The sequence below is a fragment of the Diceros bicornis genome, chromosome 4, assembly GCF_020826845.1.
Source record: "Diceros bicornis minor isolate mBicDic1 chromosome 4, mDicBic1.mat.cur, whole genome shotgun sequence".
NCBI classification, from domain to species: Eukaryota; Metazoa; Chordata; class Mammalia; order Perissodactyla; family Rhinocerotidae; genus Diceros; species Diceros bicornis.
The window spans coordinates 24,660,061-24,681,527 of record NC_080743.1 but is presented as its reverse complement, the minus strand read 5'-3'; the positions used below and the strand labels follow the sequence as shown (position 1 = coordinate 24,681,527).

At 38.4% G+C, this 21,467-nt stretch overlaps 1 protein-coding gene and 1 long non-coding RNA gene across 2 annotated transcripts in view; one reads left to right on the top strand and one right to left on the bottom strand.

Moving 5' to 3' along the window:
* PKN2 (protein kinase N2) overlaps positions 1-5,032 on the bottom strand; it is a 131,137-nt gene extending 126,105 nt beyond the window's left edge. Inside the window, exon 1 of the mRNA XM_058538443.1 lies at positions 4,681-5,032. Coding sequence (XP_058394426.1) covers positions 4,681-4,728 — 48 coding nt within the window. The 5' untranslated portion in view covers positions 4,729-5,032. The remainder of the gene's footprint in view (positions 1-4,680) is intronic.
* The window catches only part of LOC131404132 (uncharacterized), a 35,206-nt gene continuing 18,138 nt past the window's right edge, over positions 4,400-21,467 (top strand). Inside the window, exon 1 of the long non-coding RNA XR_009219733.1 lies at positions 4,400-4,462. This is a non-coding gene — a long non-coding RNA (uncharacterized LOC131404132). The remainder of the gene's footprint in view (positions 4,463-21,467) is intronic.

Sequence of the window (21,467 nt, the reverse complement as noted above, 5' to 3'; positions counted from 1 at the left end):
TTGAGATAAAAAAAGCCAATTAAGCTAGTTTGATCCACTTATCTAAAACCAGTGGCAAAAATTTTTCTTAACCTATAGCTATTTCTATCTTAAAACTCAATGAACCTCATTTCTCTTTAAAATTCTAATAAGTAAAATGGAATAAAGGGAGAAAAAATATTAAATCAATATGTTGTACACCTTAAAGTTACACATATCTATGTCAAATATACATCAATTTTTAAAAAGAGAGGAAAAAGAGGAAATGGACTCAAATGCCACAGGACTTACAAGTTGGAAAAGGTTGTCAGTTATCTCTGAGTGATAGAACTATGAGTACCTTTTATTTTCTTATGTGCTTTTCTGCATTTTCTAGATTTCCTACAATGAACATGTGTTATGTTTATAACTCGAGAAAACTGTTAAAATCTGTATTACCCCTCCTGTCTACTTTCTCATCCTTGTCTACAGTCCTCCAATCCACTTTAAAATCTTAATCCTTCCAACACAGAGACCTTCTACTCTCCAGTATCACTGCAAAATTAGATGCCACCTCCTAATTTCCCATCAAATGGGTAAAATAACCGTGTGCTGTATGGAAGTGTGACATAAGTAGTCAGAAATCCCTTTTGAACTTTTCAAGGGAATATTTTTGAGACAAGGGATTGGAAATGTAAATTAAAGAAAACTAAGTAATTTCTTATGTCAGTGATTGTAATCAACGTCTCTTAGAACAGTCAAGACACTTCTCATCCTAGGTAATAAACAGAGCCTTCTTATCAAAGCACTGAGTACCTACTAAGTGCCAAACACACAGCTTGGTTACACATGAGCTTAGAATTTTCAAGTAAAGTTTGTCTTACAGATAGTCTACAGAGAAATGCAAAATCTTTTGGAAGGTTTTGCAGAAATATTTGACAACTTTCATCAGAAAGAGTAATTGTTAAATGAAGAAAATCTGTAAAAAGGTTATTTGTACTGTTATTCTTTGTAAAATAAAAAACCTTATTCACGGTAATAATGCATTGCTAAGTTACAGACTACCAAATAGAATGTGGAAATCATTTTTCCTTGTTGTACAGGAACTTAACAAGCAGTATAAAGTTTATATTAAAGGTAACTCTGCTTAATTACATCTTCGGCCAATTTTTAGAAAGTTTACACATCTATAACATTGGAATTCGAAACATTTATGGGTCCACAGAAATGAGGAAGCTTAAAGAATGATGTAGTGGGAAACATATAGATCTGAATTCTAACTCAGACTTAGACAGTGTGACCATGAACAATCTACTTAATTCCTGAACTAAGTGTCCTCATCTGTAAAATGGAAATAACACCCACCTTATTGCATCATTGTAAAGATTATACAAGATGTATAGGGTACCAAGTACAACGTTTGACACATAGCAAATAATCCATAAATGTTATTTGCACTCTCTTCTAGAAAGTGAAAGCCATATCTTGTCATCTTTATATCCTCCAATATAGCTTTGGTAGACACTAAATAAATGTTTCTTGAAATGAATCCCTGTAATTTAAGGCTAACTACCTCAACCTTCCACCTGGGCGAGTCACCTCTACCTAAATAAATTCTGCTGAGAATGGAATTTAAGATTCTCAACCCAACACTTTATTAGGCATTTTGATGAAGATGAATCTCCAATAATTAACAAGGTAACTTCATTAGTATGCTACTCAATATTTGGGTCTGCATTCTATAAAATTACTGTTGTAGGCAACATTTTCATTTTGAGATTCTTTATATAGCTTTCATTAGTCCAGTTTCCTTGAAAATAAACTTTAATTTATTTGGCATCACCAAGTATCTCACTAAGTTTCCCACTACACTTCAAAAAAAAAAAAAAAAAACAACAGGACAGAACAAGTTAGTTATAAGAGATAACAATTAGAAGTTGCCAATTAAGTTCATATTTTTAAACAGCCTATTTTTATTTTTGCTACAGCAAATATTCTTCCTTACACATTGAAGCTTCTAGCCATCAAAGTCTGTAGGTACTTTATTAATGACTCCTTGTTGAATAAGCCTAAATTACTAGCAACAGTTAGAAACATTACTCTACAGAAATATTACAGTAATTAACAAGACAAAGTACTGCGGTTTCAGATTTTCTTTGTTTTGCCTTTCTGCAACCAATGGTTATTAATAAGCCAATTTCAGCTCAAATAGTAAAGTATTTCAAATTCTGCAATATAATTTGAAAAATAATTTTAAAATGTTGGGTATACAATGTTTCTAAATAAATATCACTTTCATTAAAAGTAGGTTGTAACATGTAACTTTCAGAGTGAGACAAGTATTCCTGAGACAAGATATGGCAAGGCAACAATTTTAAACTACTAAACACATTTTAAAACTTGCCATATAAATTACTATTTAAACACTTAAAACCTGTATGGCAGAGAAGCATTAAGAACTTCATATTAAACAACTTTTCAATTTAATAAATTCAAATAACTCAGAATCTTTTTAAAAACTGGTTCTCCAAACAAGTTTGATAAATACTTGGTTACTACATACTAGTTTCATGACCCAATGAAATAATAAAATGTTTGATAAGATGGATATACTTGGCGAAGCAAATTTTATCACCATTTAAGGGCTGATATAAATAATATCCTCAATTATTTTAATGAACATGATAAAGTTTAAATGCAGTAACTTTTATTAGAACTGGGAGTCAAATACACCTAGAAAAATGTCCTGGATATACATGACAGCCTATAAGGTAACACTTAATAAAAACTATTCTTTTTCTGGAAGGGGTTACATTTTAGTTTATTTAAAAGTCTAACTTCAGATTAGGTGTTCCCCTACTTCGGTCCCATTTTTAAAATACTCATGTTTAAAATTTATTCTTTGACTTGCTTCCTTGTTATTGTCAAAACTGATCTTATTAAAAGTCCCTAAATGTTATATTTTAATACACATGAAAATATATTTCCAGGTCCAGTGCCAAAATAACTGTCTTTTATGCCAACTTTCTATAAAATACAAATAAGAATGCCAAATACTTTATAATTCTGAGGCCACTCCATTCAAAGAAAAATGCTCCTATCATTTTCATTGCTTTTTCTCAGTCAGAATTAAAAGTATGCTTTTCATATTTCAAGACTAGGCAATGGAAAGTATTTCCTATGTGCCTCAAATAAACTTCATTTTAAAGGCTCATGTAAATTAATAAAACAATAAATTTCATTCATTTAGCAAATGTGGTATGCTGTAAGACTTCCTTATAAAAGGTTAAGGGTAACTAAAATACTATATAGTAACATGTTCAATGCTATGAAATTCAGTTTTTCATTTCCAAAGGATTCCAAATTTTCAACAGCGCATTGGTATACCTTGTTGAAATCTGTATTTTTTTGGAGGAAATATCAAGAATTATAACAATGCCTTCAAGCTTACATCTAACTACACAATAAACCAAGCTTATACAGGAATCAATCGAAAATACATTTAAACAGCCAAAAATGTAGAGGCAGTTGCAAGACTCAGTTTCGACATCAAGAATCAACCCTTCAGAGTGTCTAGATTCAGTCTTTTTAAAAAAATTAACTGCCCAACACAAAAAGAAACGTTAAGTATGCTATTTTTTTTCTTCTCCTAATTCCCATATCAATCTTTGAGTAGCTAGAAGACGACTATATTTAAACGAACCAAAATAAGTTTAAGTCAAAAAACAAGCATGAAATTTTAATCCAGATGTAAACATCTCTGGGACACTCCAAAGTAATGAAAAATAAACGCAACAGAGTAGCGTAGGTACCCCTGTACATCACAGAGACCTAAAAACAAAAATCGTGCCTACATCATCAAATATTTAGCTGGAAATGGGAAAGAATAATATTGCTACTCGACATGGGCTTCACTAATTAAGGGACCTGTTTTGTTCCCATCTTCTGCAGGCATGTGATGCCCAACATTTTCCCTTAGTCGACTGCCTTCTTATTTGTAAATAACTTCTGGAGCTCTTTCTCTGGTGTTCAAACGGGAGGGAAAATGAAAGTCTGAAAGGCATCAGCATCTGAGCTTCCGGATCTGCCTGAGCAGGGAGTAGCTGAGAACCACACAGCTATCCCTTGGTAAAAAAGAAAATAGCCCTCAAAGCAGAAGAAAGAAATTCAGTCACCTGAAGAGGGCTGGTAAAAGTGAAGCAAGCATTTGGTGAGACACGTTTTTAAAAAAAAAAAAAAAACTTGTCTGGGGGCTGAAAGTTATGGGGGCGCTCTTTGTGCGGAGTCCGAGGGGAAGGGGAGGGACGAGAAAACAGCCTGGGAGTCATTCAAAGGAGGGTGAGGAGCGGTGTACGAGGAAAGGCGGGGCGGGGCCGGCGGGCGGAGGGAGGGGGCGTCCGCGGGCGGCTCTGACACCCTGGGAGGGGGCGGTGAGCTGGCCGCTCCGGGGACCGGGGGAGAGCCGACTCCGGCTGCAGGCAGCCCGCGGAGACGGGTCCCTCTGGTAGGTAGAGTCAAATCAAAGCGCTAGCAGGCCAGGCTCTGGCGGGGGGACAGGGTCCGGCTCCCGAAGGAAGCGGCTCTCGAGTGACATCCCCGAGTTTCCGCACTTAGCGGGCTCGGGGCGCGGCGGCCGCAGGGCTTCCCTCGGCCCCCGACCCTGCGCCAGGCTTGCTCCCGCTCCCCTCCGCCAGCTCCTGGCGCCCGGGCCGCGGCCCTTACCTGCAGCTCCGTGAGCAGAATCTCCCCCCGTTCGGGGTTGGACGCCATTGCGCTCCGCTCTGGACTCCGCACCTGGACGCGGCCGCCGCTGGCGAAGGGGGAAGGCGGGACGGGAGCCGGGTGGGGGGTGAGGAGCGGGGAGAGGAAGAAAAAAAACTAGAGCTTCATGGAGGCGCAGCCCCTGCTGGAGGCGCGGCTTATTCCGCCCGGTTCATGGAGAGCGGCGGGGAGCGAGGGCACTGGTAGCGGGCTCGCCCTCGCAGCCAGCCCGCCGCCGCCCGCCCGCCCGCTCCGGACTCTGCTCTCTTAGTCGCTCCCTATGGGCGACGCCAGGAGCCGCCTCAAGCCTCTCGGTGTGGGGCGCTGCGGCCGCGGCAGCAGCTCCTGCTGTCGCACCATTTGGCTGTCACCGCGTCGCAAAAGCGGTCTCACTTGGCGGCTGTCAGGACACGTGACGGCCGCGGCCGCCGCCTCCCGCCGGGCGGGGGAGGTGGGGCCGAGGGGACCCCGAGGGCGGGAGCGGCGTCGGCGGCGGGGCAGCCATTGGCCCCGGCGGGGGTGAAAACGAGGGGAAAGGACTGGGCTCGCGTCTCTTGGGAGGCGGGAAGAGGAAGAAAAAAACACATGCCCGCTTTCCTGATGTGTTTAACGGCCTCACCGTGAACGCTAGAACTCGGGAGCCTGCTCGCTGTTGGTTTTTTCCCCAGTGCCACTTGAGCTTTTCTTGCCGAAGTTTAGGCCTAACGTAAACGGGCCCCTTTCTAACCTGCACAACCCAAAGAGTTTTGGGACTCAAACCTTACAGATTATTCCCCTGTCCCCATCAATCCAAGATATTAATCTCGCCTTTTGCTCGCCCCTACTCTCAGCTGGCGGCTTTCCGACCAGTAAGGTGCACAGCTGGCTAAACCGGGGTGTGGTCTGTACTTATCAAGAAATGTAAGCGGCTCGCGATCTCTGGCAACTTCTAACGCACAGCCTTTAGGATGCCTTTTCCCAAGCGTTCAACTACTGTGGTTTGAGCTGCAGAACTCTACTTGGAGTTTAGAATTTAATTAGCTGGCCTCCTGAATTGTTTTAACTGAACTTAAACTGAAGGAGATGGAGTGGGATCAGCCCACGTATGGAAAAAAGCCAACTTTCCTCGGTGTAATGAACATCCAAGCTAACCTATTAGTAACATATAGTTTAAGTAGTGTAAGTTTAGGTTTAAAAAATGACACTATAGTATTCAAGAATGTCAATAAAGTCTCCAGTAGATAGCTTTTGTTTTGTTTGAGCAGTGAATGGGTATTCTAGGCAACTGCCTAACTTTTCACTGTTTGAGGCTAAAATACAATGGCTTTGTTAAAAGCTACTTGGAGAGAAAGTGCTAGGGGTTATTTAGTTAGCTACCTGAAGAAGGGCTTAGTTGGCATACTTCAGTATAATATTATGTACTTCTCTTACTCTCCATGTTGGGCTGATGCTACGACTTAAGTTTATCTTTTTATCTTTATCAAATCTCATGCATTAATTTGACAAACATTTATTGAAGGTGTAGAGTTCTGTGACCACATTTTGTGAACTCCAAATCATGATATGTGATGAAGAATTTTTCTGGTGTGTATTTTAAAGTTTTACAACTGTTTCTATGTTTAATACATTGCCTTGGTTGAAAATGATAATTAAGGGGCGGGCCTGGTGGCCTAGTGGCTAAATTCCAGGCACTCTGCTTCAGCGCTGGGGTTTCGAACGTTGGGATCCCTGGGGGCAGACCTGCACCACTCATCAAGGCATGCTGTGGCAGCCACGCGCATGCAAAATGAAGATTGTCACAGATGTTAAAGCAAAAAGAGGAGATGTTAGCTCAGGCCAATCTTCCTCACAGAAAAAAAAAAAAGATAATTAAAATATATGAAACAACAACAGTTGGAAAGGCCAGGATATAATTGCCCTCCCAGGTAACTAGGAGCCAGACTGTGTTCTAGGCCCTGGAGTTACAGCTAGGATTAAGAAAGAATCTTTGTCCCTGGAGTGATTGAGTCCTTTGGAGAAACAGGCTTGTGTCCAAACAACTATAATGCAATTTTAAATGGTAGGCACAGAATGTGAGCGGAGCACTGCATTTAGATATATATACATATATATTTTGTGTGTGTGATGAAATATAACAAAAAATATACCATTTCAACAATTTTAAGTATACAATTCAGTGGCATTAAATGCATGCAGATATATTTTACTTATTTTTGCTTTGCCTTACTCCAGAATGGATTTGAGATGGCTGATGTGCACATAGTAGGTGCTTAATAATGATGGAATTAAAAATTACCCCTGAAAAGTACAGTCAATGAGCATTCTTTTTAAAAATAAATTTGGGTATAAAAGAGAAAATGTTCACATCTTAGCACCACGGAATTTTAGAACTAGAAGAGACTAAAATGCCTGGCATAACTCTTGTTATAGGTAGAAGAAAATAAGCTATAATTTACTTAACTAATTAGGAGCATGACAATATTATTACTTAGTCGCAGAGTTGGAGACTAGAACCTAACTCTCCTAATTGCTGATCCCGTGCTGGTTTTAACCTACACCATGTTTCTATAGTACTTTAACATAGAATCCTGATTTCAACTGAACACAAAGCATTATAGACCCTCAAATTTTTTTCCATAGAAAAACAGTTCAAATTTTGCATATTTCTAGTGCTAAAACAAGTATTGTTAATAATTTTAATTTTATATATCATGTAAATATAAGCAATAAACATAAAAAGTTTTTAAAGTTATAGAAATTATTTCTGAGATTAGTTATGCTGGGGGAAAGTAGTACAATACAAGAGGGGGGCCAAGACAATACAATAACTGCTTGATAATCTGGAAAATGTGATGGTTTAAATAGTAAAATAGTTTAATTTAAGATAAGAACTACTACCCAGCTCACAGTCTCTGTTCAGGGGGAAAAAAAAAAAAAGTAATAGGACATGGAACATACTTAGAGTGAAGCACACTAGACACATTTTAGTGGAAACCCATATCATGTTGATTCAGATGAATTGAGTCCCTATTTGCAAAGGTTTTTAGGGAATCCTAAGTATAGTTCACCTCAAGTTATGTTCTAATTTATATTAACAATAAAACTAATGGAAGATTTTTTTTTCCTTTTTTTTTTTTTTTAAACAAATGTACATGTAAGAAGTTAGACCTCAAAAATGTCTGGATTGTAACACCAGGTACTAGCCATGTTGCTTCTGCTTGATGGAGATCTTTCAGTAAACTATGAGTGGACCACGATAGAACATGTCCAAGTTTAACCAACCAGATTCTGTCTCCAAGAATTTGGAATGCTGATCAATTGGTGGCCGTAGAGTGGGGAGGTGTTGTAGTTCTAGGGCTAGAAGGGCTGTTTTCTGCCACGTGTACAAAAATGCAGAAAAAGCTGCTCTTTGGAAAGAGAAAAAAAGTCCTTCCTTTCTGTCACTGGGAATATAATGCTTACCAAGGCATACCTGGTTTCTGTCTTCATGGAATTCATAGTTTAGTTAAAGAGACATATGTCAAAGAAGGTGAATTCAGAGTACACAGGTCACACAATGCTTTCCTGAGTACCTCACATTTAAGCTAAGATCTCACTGGTGAGTAAATGTTACCTGGGCAAAAAAGGGGGTAAAGAACTTTCCAAGAAAAGAGAATGACACTGATAGATGTTCTAAAGTGAGAGGGAACGTCTTATGTAAGTACTGAAAGGCTAGTGGGGCTATAGCAAAGAGGTGGAGCAATAAGCAGGAGCTTATAGACCATGTGTATCAGTTAGGATAGGCTAGGTTATGCTGAGTAACAAATGATTCCAAAAATCTTGGTGGCCTACAATGAGGTTTATTTATGTCTCATGCTACATGCCCACCATGGCTCTGTTTCATGTCATCTTCACTCTGGAGTTAGGCTGACAGAACAGTCTCTATCTGGAATATTATCATTGTCGTGGCAGAACGATAAGAAAAGTGGTAAATCACCCACTGGTTCTTAAAGCATATGCTCACATTTCTTTCACTTTTCATCAGCCAAACCTTTGCCATGCCTGAAAGCAAAAAGAGGCAGGGCATCCTCTGACAGAGGGATACTACAATGAAGGGCTCTGAATGTGGGTGAAGAGTAATTCAGTTCCACACCATGTTTAAGATTTTGATGTTTATTTTAGGAGCAATGGAAAACCATTGAATAGATTTTACATTTTTAACAAATCACTCTGGACATGATGAAGAGAACAACAGATTATTATTAACTGGGCAAGAGTGGATTGGGGGAGAAAAATTAGGAGGTCATTTCAGTTTTCTAGGCAAAAAAGGATAGTATTTTAGCCTAGGCTCATGACACTGAAAATGGAGAGAAGCCAATAGATTTAAAAGATAGGGGGATCTAATGATGTGCAGAGAAGCAGAGGTGAGAGACTATGTGGCCCCAGGATGGTGGATGAAATGTAGCTGAATTGGTTCCTAATGTCTTACCATTTGCTGGCTCTAGTCTTCAGGGAAGTCCAGCTACTCTATTCCCTGTTTGTTCTTGGGTTTCCTGTATTGTCCTAATAAGTCTCCCTTTTTGCTTAAGTTAATCTGTGTGTGTGTGTGTGTGTATGTGTGTGTGTGTGTGTGTGTGTGTTCTCAGGCAAACAGCCCTAAGACGTTAAGCCAAGGTGAGAACCAACCTATCCTGGCTATCAGGTTGAAGTAGGTAGGACAGCAACATAGTTTAGCTAATGCTATCTTCTCTTCTAATGACTCCTCCTCTATCCAGTCTATTTATTATTCCCAAAAGATCCTGACACCAACAAATGTACAAATTATGAACCATAAGTATATACTAAACCCAGTGTGAACCTTCCCACAGCACTTTGTTGATACATCTCTTTGGACACTTAAATTTCTTCTTTCTGAAGTCATTGTATACAATCATGTTCTCCTGCTAGACTTAAAGCCACTAGAGAGGGTCCATGTGTTTTTTATATGGCATAGTATAGTATAGTATAGTATAGTATAGTATAGTATAGTATAGTATGAGTAGATATTGTGTGCGTATATTTATGTACGTATTACAGAATTATTTTAGGATAACTGTCAGCTAGGGACTCCCTCACCCTCAGAAAATTAGGTAAGCTTGCCTTGAATGCCCAGGTTCGTAGCCTCTAAAGTCAAGGGCCTCTGTTTCCCCCTATCCAATTTTTGGGACTCTCTGGCAGGTTATTTACACATGCTTGCCTGCTTCTCTGTTCCTCCACAAACACTCCCACAACACTCGCCTGCTGCCTGCATGCCTTGCTTCTGCATATATTGATATGGACCTGAAGCTCAACTCATGACTGTCCTCAAGCATTTATGAATTCATTAACTTGGTACCAAAGATTTCAGAAGGATCACACTATAGAATGTGATGCCTTTCGCCCTGGTATTGGGTCTGCCTCTCCTTTTCTATCCTTAGTAGATTAACAAGCAAATCCTGCTCCTTTCCCAGGCTGTTACAGTTTGACCGCACTCATGTCCTGCTGATTCTCAACTGTTATTCCAAATAACTTATTTGGAAATTTCTTCCCAAAATATACAATGTCCTCCTGAAAGGGATACCAGAAAATACCGTTTTCCTAGCTTGGTACATAATCATCAAGTGAATGGTAACATTTTGAATTTTATGTATTTGAAGTAATGAAAAAGAAAGTATGTTTTAACCACCATTGAGAAGTTAAACTTTTTATTCTAGCCCTCAGGATCCCTTCCTACTCTTAAAAATTATTGAAGGCTCCAAAGAGCTTTTGTTTATGAGGGTTATATCTTCTGATGTTTTACTGTATTAGAAGTTAAAACTGAAGAATTTTTAAAACATAAGCATATACAAGCTTACATTTTACCTTTCATTAGCCATCAGAGTGGTGACCTCATCCCATGTCACATCGCCTCTGAAAAACTCTCCCTTACACGTGTGGGAGAATAAGAGTGAAATAAGGCAAGTGATATCTTAATAATTTTGTGAAAATAGGCTTACCTTGCAGACTCCCTGAACCACACTTTCAGAACTGCTGTTCTAACCTGTAAGGCTGCCTCTGGTGATTCTGGATTAGTAGTTTCTCTACGTGTGAATATGGGAATGTGATCTCTGTGCTTCCAAAGTTTGAGATCTACTACCATGCCAAAATAATTACAAGCTTCTGGGCTTTTGAAGTGAAACATTAGTGTGGTACATGAAAAATTCTGGCCATTCTTGTCAAAATTGAAAAGGAATACAGGTATGAAAAATTTATGTAATACGTGACCATTTTACTACTAGTGCTTTCTCTAGAGGAAAACGATTCTGCAACTGTAAGATGGCAACAAAAATAAGTAGGTACAAAGAACTTAATATTGGTGGTACCAAACATTTTAAAGGGTTTGGTAGGTGGACAACAGGGAGGTGGCTTTCCCTACTGTCATTTCTTCAGCACCTAGCTATTATTCAGTAATGTGTATCTACTATCTGAATTAGGATAAAGCTAAACTTTTTTAATAGAAACACTGAACACTATGGTTTAAAGAACATAAAATCTATTACTCCCTTACACACAGGGTTGCACGAAGTCAGCAATCCAACTTATCAGATTGGCTGTACTCCTTGAGGCCATCCAGGGCCCCAGGTGCTTTCTATCTTACTGCCCTACCATCCACCATGCCATTGTTCTCAACTGTATGGTTGAAGCTGGGTCAAGGAACTCCATGATCTACCTTGTGGGAAGGAAACGAGAGCATGGGAGATCATATGTCCTATGTGGGAAGGAAATGAGAGCATGGGGGATCATATGTCCTCAAGATTAGCACAAATCATTTCTGCTCCCATTCCGTTGTGAGAATATAGTCATATGACCACTCCTAGCTTCAAACAAGGCTGAGAAATGTGCTCTCTGCCTAGTTATGGGCCTGGCCACAACTCTGTTACAGAAGAAGAGTGGCAGGGTGGCTTTTGATGGACAGTTCACAGTATTCATCACATAGACTTTTTAGTGGATGATTTTTGCCATCAGCAAAGTGTTCTACTTCTCAGGCTTTAAAATGCAAGCTCCAAATCTGTAACTATCAGATTCTCTAGGGCCTAGAGTAAATATATTCACTGTGTCAGTTTAAAAAAAAAGACCATAAATTCTTTTACACTCATAGCAAGTTTTTCTACATTAAAACAATTGCTCTCTTAGAATACTCCCTCTCAGCTTGAGTTTTCTTAGAACCTAGCCACTATTGTGTGAGAAGCCAAAGCATCAGGGAGAAGCTATATGTAGGTGTTCTGGTCAACAGTTCCAGCTGAGCCCAGCCTTCAAATCATCCCAGCCCAGGCACCAGACAGGTGAGTGAAAAACCATCTTGGTAAAAGACCTTCTAGTCTCAGCGATTCCAGCCCCCAGTCTGTTCAAGTCACCAGCTGTTGGTATCATCGTATTTGAGACCACAGACATCATGGAAAGAGACAAACAATCCCTGCTATGCCCTGTCCAAAGTCCTGAACCATAGAATTTGTGAGCATAATCAAATGGTTGGTCTGTTCGTTTATTCTAGGGGTGAGGGGGGCAGTAGATAGACATAGCTATGGATAACTGGAACATACATTCCAAGCTAGATATTTAGATAAGCCATCTTCTCAAACTTACCATTGATAGAAGTTTTCTGAAATATTTAATTTAAATTCTCTAAACTCATCAATTGAAAACAAAGTTTAGCTTTTACAATTCATTCACTTATTTGACAATATTTGTGGAGTACTTCCAATTTACTGGGGTTGTGTCTGTAAACCACACACCTTAGGACCCAGTTATATTCACTCTATGTTTCTCAAGATTTTAAGCTTCTTGAGTGAAAAAAATATTATACCAGACTTCTGTAATCTCCACAGCATCTAATATATGTAAAGCTCATTATGAGTAGGAAGTACTTGATGAGAACTTGTTTGATTGATAATAATTTTTAAATTTATAGTGAAAATGTATATATGTACCCATTTTTCATGTTCATACATACAGCTTATTCAGGTATGGCTGAAAAGACGTGTATTTTCTAATTAAAAATAAGAACTGCTAGGGGCCAGCCCGGTGGCGCAAGCGGTTAAGTGCGCGCGCTCCGCTGCGGCGGCCCGGGGTTCGCTGGTTCGGATCCCGGGCGCGCACCGACGCACTGCTTGGTAAGCCATGCTGTGGCGGCGTCCCATATAAAAGTGGAGGAAGATAGGCACCGATGTTAGCCCAGGGCCGTCTTCCTCAGCAAAAAAGGAGGAGGATTGGCGGATGTTAGCTCAGGGCTGATCTCCTCACAAAAAAAAAAAAAAAAAAAGAACTGCTAGTTATAAGTACTTGTAAAATATAAAAACGACTTTAAAATATGTCACTTTATGAAGATTCTTATGAAGGGTTTCCTATTAAAGATGCTATTTCGGAAAAGACTATTAGAGTCATTTGCATATTTATTTTTATATGCTGGTAATTCAAATGATCTGTGTATTGCTTTTACAGTTTAACTGTAAGCCTCTTGCCAAATGAAATTTTATTTTTAAAGTATCTTATTGCCACACACACATATGCAAGCAGTTTGTATGGTGTAAAATATAAGATCCACATTTCAATTGCTTTACTGTGTTGCCTATCACAACTAGAGCTTTCTAAGGTTCTCCTTTATTAGAGCAAAATGTGGATGATTCAAATAGCATGCTTCAGCTGCCTTCATCATTTGAATGAGATAAGCTCTCAGCAAGATGTATTCAAGAAACTATGGTTCAAACTGTGTTATCCTGCTATAAAGCAATCTGCTAAACATTTATGAAGCAATTTAGACAGCTGTGACTTAGTTGCAAACAATGTGGACACTTAATCTATTGACTTGAAATTGAGGCCACAGAGAAGATATTCAAGAGTTTTCTCCTGAGTTCGTTTGCTACATAGACAAATCTTCCTACTTTTGATGTGCTAAGAATGGAAAGCTAAGAACTATCTTTATTAAAAGAAAGAATGAAAATGACCTTATAAATTGGTGCTTTTTTTTTCTTTTGATGAGGAAGATTGGCCCTGAGCTAACATCCGTGCCCATCCTCCTCTATTTTTTTGTATGTGGGATGTTGCCACAGCATAGCTTGATGAGCGGTGCACTGGTCTGCGCTCAAGATCCGAATCTGCAAACCCCGGACTGCTGAAATGGAGCGCACAAACTTAACCACTATGCCTCCAGGCCAGCCCCATAAACTGGGTTTTTATTCAAGTCTGTAGTATTGTAAATATAATGATATTATACCACCTATTGTGGGTATAAACATATTTTAAGGGCTTTTACTCAAAAGAATATGACATGCTTTTAGTTTTGTTCTGGGTTATATGTGTCTTAGAATAAATTCTCCATAAATATTGGTTAATGGCTTAACTGTATTATCAACATCCTTTTTTCACTGTTTTCTTATGCTTTTAAAATCTGTATTTGGAGTAATTATTCATCTAAGAAATGCACGCCTTCCTGACTTGAAACACATTTCAAAAATAATTCTTTGAACTGAGACAGTTAATAAAATGTGATATTAATCAACTATACTATAATCTTTGATACTGATCAAACTATATTAAAATTTGAAATTCACTATTTATAATATATTTATCAATATGTGATAAAGACAAAGGAATATAGACACAGAGGTTTATCAAAATAAGGAAAAATAAATGCTCTTTTTTTTTACTTTTTTTGGTCAGTTATTTTTAAAGATATCATTTAGGCTGTGACTGTGATATGTCAAAACTCCATGTGTAGACATCATTCGAATATAACTGTACAATGTTAAAATTCAGTTATATTTGTTTAATATAACCAGTAGATAAGCTGGATTTTCTTATTTTCAACTTCTTGGTTTGGCATTATGTGAATATAGTTAACAGAATAATAAAGCAAATAATTTCTTATAGCTTGTTGATTATTTAACAGATTTTACATTATCTCAAATTTTCATTTCTGAACTGTCTTTCTAAAACTATTACCCTTCCAACGTATTTTTCTTCTCTCACTGGTTTGTGATATAGACTAATAATTCTAGTAATGGCAGCTCTGAATGGATCATTTTTCATTAGCACCTTTTTTACTTGCGCTAGGTACCAAGTGAAAGTTGATCTCAATTTGGGCCTTCTCCTATCTAAATGCTGAAAGAATTTAAATTCCTTAGCTATAATGATACACTCAACTCATTTGTTTTTCTTTGAAAGGTAAATGAGGCCAGAAGCTATAAAGACCTTTATGAAAAACAAAGCTAACTCAAAGTGTTCAAGATTTGAGTTGTTATCTGTATGCAGTTCACGCAGGACATCCTTTGCCTAAGCTAGTGTTAATGGATGAAAGATAGGGCGTTCCTGGACAAGATTTGAAGTGTGATAGTCAGGATTTTCTACATATTCATTCCCTCTACACTTGCTGTGATATCAACGTGGACTCTTTGGTGGAAATAGCTTGTAGACAAATGGTAGTTATATCTATAAGTGGCAAAATATGTTTTTCAATATACTATCATCTTTTCCCTGACATAGACCCCCTGCCCTCCCCTACTCACCTCCTTCTTTACCCCACATGGTTAGAAATTACTTGAAATGGATTGGTGGAGTAAGACATGTAGAATAAGGGTAATATCCCACAGCTACAGCGTCAATTCATTTCAGGGTTTGGATTTTTTCTTTTTGTCTCTATATATACTTTTAAAAAATCTATAATTCTAAGGTGATTTGTACCTAACCCATCCCAAGAGAGCAATACTAACCTTAAAATTTTCAAAAGAAAAAAAATCCATATTTTCCCATAAATTACCATCTTAAAATTCTTCCTTTTGTCAAATCTATACATTTTTCAGTCAATTTAAAGTCAGTTTTCCACTCCCAACTTTAAAAAATAGAATAGCTATCTGATTTTTACATTTAGCAATTGAAAAAAAGGGAAATAACTTCCAGATAGACGTATATATTAGAATTAGATTAATCGGATGACTTATTCAACTCTTTCTGTCCAGCAATTGTCAATCTGTTTACATGTAATCCTAATGCAGTTTCCTTAAACATCACGGGAATGTGTTAGGGTCCCATTTGCTTCTTAAGTTGAATCATCCTGTGGATCTGATCAACATGATCAGCCAAGGTGCAAAAAAAAAGAAAATTCTTCATTTCCATTTCAGACAGGTAGAGTTTAAGATTTGGGCTCCAGCTTGAGTTCAGATTACTCCTACAATTTTATTGTTATTGTTTTTACCTGACTGTGTTGCACTATTTCATATTTCTATGACTATATTGGCATCTGTTTAATTGAGCCACAAAGAGTAATACAGTAAAGAACAAAAAGGCAAAGAGAATAAAACGACAGTAGAACTGAGAAACTAAGTAAAACACACATTTAATTTTACTTCTTTCCAGAGGACCTATACCAGCTCTAAGTTCTAAGTTCAACTCCCTGAGACTGAAGTGAAAATTCTTTTGCCTGCCTGTTTGCCTAGACTAGTATACTTATTGGATCCAACCATCACGTACAACAAAACATAACTTGTGTGTGTCACGTGTGTGTGTACTTGCATGGATTGAGTACATTTCTTATGTCAATAATAATAATATTATAATAACAAACATTTATGCCAAGTACTACTCTAAATGTTTATATTTTATCTTTCCAATAACCCTATCAAGTAAGTACTACTAGCACTTTCATTTTATGGGTGAGGAAACTGAGGCTCAGAGGGGTTGAGTGAACTGCCCAAGTCTTCAAAGCTGTAAGAGGCAGAACCAGGATTCAAAGTTATCTGGCTCCAGAACCTATGGTCTTTTAATGCTAACACTTGCTCATACAACTATGAACATCAAAATCCATTTATTAATGGGTTGAGGCAGAACACATGTATAGAAACCAAATAAGAAGAGTGAGGCAGTTACTGGACAAAGGGGATTCGGGACACCATTATGTAAATTCCAGGTTTTTTGTCATGTCCTCAACCAGAGGGGGTACCATATTGAATAATTCCTCTGGGTTATTCTCTTTTCCCTGTTCCACCTACTCATAGTACTCATTCAAAATATTTTGTTGATTCATCACCTCCGGAGGCCTGAGACTTTTCAGAGCTAGAAGACAGCAAATAAGGAATAGGCCAGGAACTTTACTTTCTGACCCCTGACCCAATGGTCCAGTCTCAGGGCTGAGTTTCAGATAGATGAGGCCACACCTTCTATACTCACCTAATATTTATTGATTGCATATGCCTATGTAGTAATGAAATTTTCCTCTTTGATAAAATGCAGCAAAACTCCTTTTAATGTGTGGTTTTGGGGGGTAAGATTACAATCTGCTTTACAAAAGATATAGCTTCCTCTGGGAATATATTTTATTTGATTCCTAGTCTATTCAAATCTGTGTAATAGATAGAATATCGTATTTTATATTAAAATTACTCAAAGGAGTTAGGAGACCATTATGACCCTTTTATCCCTATGTTTTCATTTCAAATAATTTCATAGGCAGGGACACCATATGTATGTTCTACTGGTATGTAAAGGACATATAAAAGGCTTATTTTCATATCCCCAGTGTACTACTTTTGAAATGTACTCTTTATTACTGTGGTATTTTTCCTAATTACTCATTTTTTTTTTTTTTTTTTTTTGTGAGGAGATCAGCCCTGTGCTAACATCCGCCAATCCTCCTCTTTTTTTGCTGAGGAAGACGGCCCTGGGCTAACATCCGTGCCCATCTTCCTCCACTTTATATGGGACGCCACCACAGCATGGCTTGCCAAGCAGTGCGTCGGTGCGCGCCCGGGATCCGAACCAGCGAACCCCGGGCCGCCGCAGCGGAGCGCGCGCACTTAACCGCTTGCGCCGCCGGGCCGGCCCCCCTAATTACTCATTTTTAATTACATTCACAAGTCATTATTAATAATGACATCTTACTTCCTTATTCAGTTAAACATTTGCATAATGTTCTTTATACAATTAAACATTAGCACAGTATTTTGGATTACGTAGTGTACTAAACTCTTTAACACTATATTTGAAAAGACATATTTCATTTGTCTAAGTTAAAACTATAAAATTAAGAAAATTCAGAAATGATCTTACAATTCTTCTTTGAAAAATATACTGCAAATAGATTTAAGGAAAAATAAGACTACCTATTCATTCAGTATTGGCTGGGAATCTTAAATTTTAATGTACCTGACACTAGATTTAGTTATAACACAAGTTAGGAGCAACTTTCTGGTATTCAAATATTCTTACTCTGTGTATTTAAATTTCTTTTTTTGAACTAATCTAATTTGAAATTCAAATTAAAACCAAGTATCCCTGGTGTGTGTCTCTCAGACGACAGGCAATAAATGATCACCAGTTCAAGGCAATAATTGAATATCTTTAGTCTACATATTTAAGATTAATATGTAGGAAAAAGGGAAAGGACACCCTCACATGCCAGTCTTTGCCCCCCAGCACCTCGCTCAGTGATCTCATCTACTCTTCCAGCTTCCACTATCATCACTGAGAGATAACTCCCAATCTAGAATTCCCAGCCTTGACCTCTCTCATTAACTTTAGTCTCATATCTCCCACTTCCTACTGAATGTTCTGGATATTTCCACTTGAATATTTCATATTCACCTCAAACTCAAATTATCTAGAGCTGAACATATCCCCTTTCCCCTTAAAATATTCTCCCCATCAGGTTTCCTTGTTTCAATGAAGAGTATCTTCATTCTTCTAGTTATTCGGGCCTAAAATAATTAAATGGTTTTTGACTGCTGCCTTTTACTCCCTTCACACCTAACCCACTGTCAGTTGTCACGTCTTGTCTGCTTATTACTTCATTAGTGTTTCTTATATCCATCCCTTGTTTTTTTCTAAGGCCATTTCCTTAGTCAAGGTACCCAGTATGTGTCATAGGCTCATAATATCTCACAGTAACTGTTCTCCCAAATCACAGGATGTTTGGATGAGCTATTCCTACAAAATTGGCCACACCATTTTCTGCTGCTAGGATCGGCTTACTGCTATGAACACTAGCATCAAATTCATCTCTGGGTTCTTTCCAGCACTTTTTCTTAGCTGGTTTTCTTTTTTCCATCATTTGGGGCTAGCAGCTACACCTGAAGGCCTAGATTCCTTCTGTTTTTTTCTTCACTACAAATCTTGTAGCAGATCCCACATCTCTGGCAACATCATCTATGACTTGGAATTCTCGCTTAGTCTTAGATCCCTTGTGTTTACAGCTTGTTCTTGAATTACTGGAGGAGTATGCCATGGTCTCGGAGGTAGATCATTCTCTCTCATCACCCACAACCCCCCATCCCCAAACCTAACTTCAGGCTTCTCTTGCCAATCATAAGGTAAGACTTTCTTTCCCAAGAGGCTATTGACATTTACTAAAGTTTACACAGGGCCCTAGTTGGCCGACTAACTACTCCCTTTTGGCACTTAACATGAATAGTGAAATCACTTGAATGTTAATGATGACAATTGGTCTCTACTCCCTATTTTGTTCAGAGCTTTACCATAATTTCTGTCTGCTTCAGAGTTACACTTTCAATATTCTGTTGTTGCTATACATAAAGGAGGAAGTTCAAATATGTGACACACTCAGGAATATATTTAAATAGACTTCAAATTATGTGAATTAACCAGTAATTCTGACCTTTTTTATTCCCATTCTACAAAGCATACAAGAATGCAAGAGAGAATAATGTTATCCTAGGAATGACCTTAAATCTTCTCTAAAAAAGAAAGATCACTGTTAGCAAACTTTAAAAGCACATCTGTATCTAGTAAAAAATTATGTGGGATGTACCTCATATCCTTCACAGTACGTAGATAACACCATTGTCCCATGACCCTGAAGTTACTGTTGGTGGGACTATCTTTTTTTTTCCTTTTAAAGCTTTACAAGAAAGGAGTGGTCAGACTTCTTGCTTGAGCTCAGTAGGGATGCATTTAAGTAGAGGCCCCTTTCTCTTTTGATCAGGGGCCATACTCTCAAAGCCTATAGGGGCTAGGTGGGTTATGTATATAAGTGAAGTAGGCAGAGCATAAGGAAAACAACACTGTAAGCTTGAGAATAAATGACAACTGGCACAGAACACAGTGTCTGGGAAATATTAAGGAATAATGGGGACTGCAGAAAATGGCAGAGTCTCTTCCTCAACTAAAAAGTGCAGTTGCCGCATGAGGATAGAAGTCATATGTTAAGGATTGCAGAGCAGAAAGACAGAAGGAACCTGGATCCTTGTTGATCATGGAGCCACCATACCAACCCAGGACTGCCCACCTCCACACGTAACTGGTAAGTCCGGGGAAGTGACAGCTTCAGGTATACCAGACCCTGGATCAGCAGGGCTTTCTCCATCACTCAGGTCTCTCTTCCCTCTGCTTCTCCTGGCATGTTAGCTTTGGTCTCCTCTGGATTGGTTCTCTCCACACGGTGGGAAACGTGCCACCAGCAGCTAGCTTCTCATTTGGCTCTTAACATGACAGTGAAATTACCTGCATGCTTCAGGCTCCACAGTTGGAGCGTGTGATCCAAAAGCAACATAGGCATACTCCTCCCCTTCTAACTCCAGGAGAAAAGTTCTGAGGAGGCCTTTGATTGGTCTGGGACAGTTCCATGCCCATGACTGAACCAATATGACTGGCCCTTTCAGACCAATGGAGTCAAGGAGGAATTGCCTGAAGGAACTAGGAGGAGGCAGACATAAACTATAGTTCCCATAGTCCATTGCATCTCCTGTATTGTAATTGTCTTTTTAGTTCTGTCTCTACTACTTTGTAAGGGCCTTGAGGGCAAAGCCTGTGCCTTATTAATTTGTATCCACCCAGCCAAGAACAGCACCTGGCATATAGTAGACCTTCAGTAAATATTTGCTGAAGAAAGAAATGAATAAGCAAAGCCAGGCAAAGAATTTCAAAAAGAGTGGGTTAGGGACCCATGACCAAACTCCGAGCGATAGGTATAAAGTACCAGCAATAGGTAGCGGTGTTATGACCACTAAGCCAGCCTTAGGTTTGGGAATTTTATACGGTTCTGGTGGAGGCAGAAACTTATTGCAATGTGGCCAGTTCCTGCTGAATAAATATGTGCTTGGCGTATAAACTGGTGTGCATAGCAAGCAAATATTTTTTAGCAGGTAGTTCCTGAAAAGTCTCTTACAATTTGTTGTTTAATCTTGTTAAAACTTTTTAAAAAGTCATATTTCAAAATGTGGTTCAGAATGATGGGAATATAAACCACTCTGAGAAATCTGTTTGACTGTCCCAAATGATAATGGGTAATTTTAGATTCAGAATGGCTGGACAACTGTAAGACCATCTATAGAAAAGTCTAAGTTTTATCAGCCCTTTCCCAAGGCATAAGCTTAGAGGGGACAACATAATTTAGTAAGAGAATTATGCCAAGAAAAGATAAAAATAAAGACTAATATGAATCAAATTCAAAATAGACTTGTTTGGGAAATAGTTTGAAGATAGTGGGTGAGGGAGACTATGTGGTAAGAATTGCTGTATTTGGGTTTAAGTGTGCATAGAGATAAGAAACATTCAGTAGAGTACTAGCCACAGGATCAGTTTTGAGAAAAGCCATTTTGAGGTAATCAGTGTTAACCTTAAGGAAGAAATCATTTGTTGAAGAGGTGAGCAGAACCAAATATAGTGTTGTGAAAAGGATAGAGGTAAAACAAGTCAAAGGTTTGCTTTAGAGAAATTCAGTTTACACTCAAATTTTGAGTAATATCTCTATTCTATAATATATAGACTCTTCCTGTGTTTGTTAAACT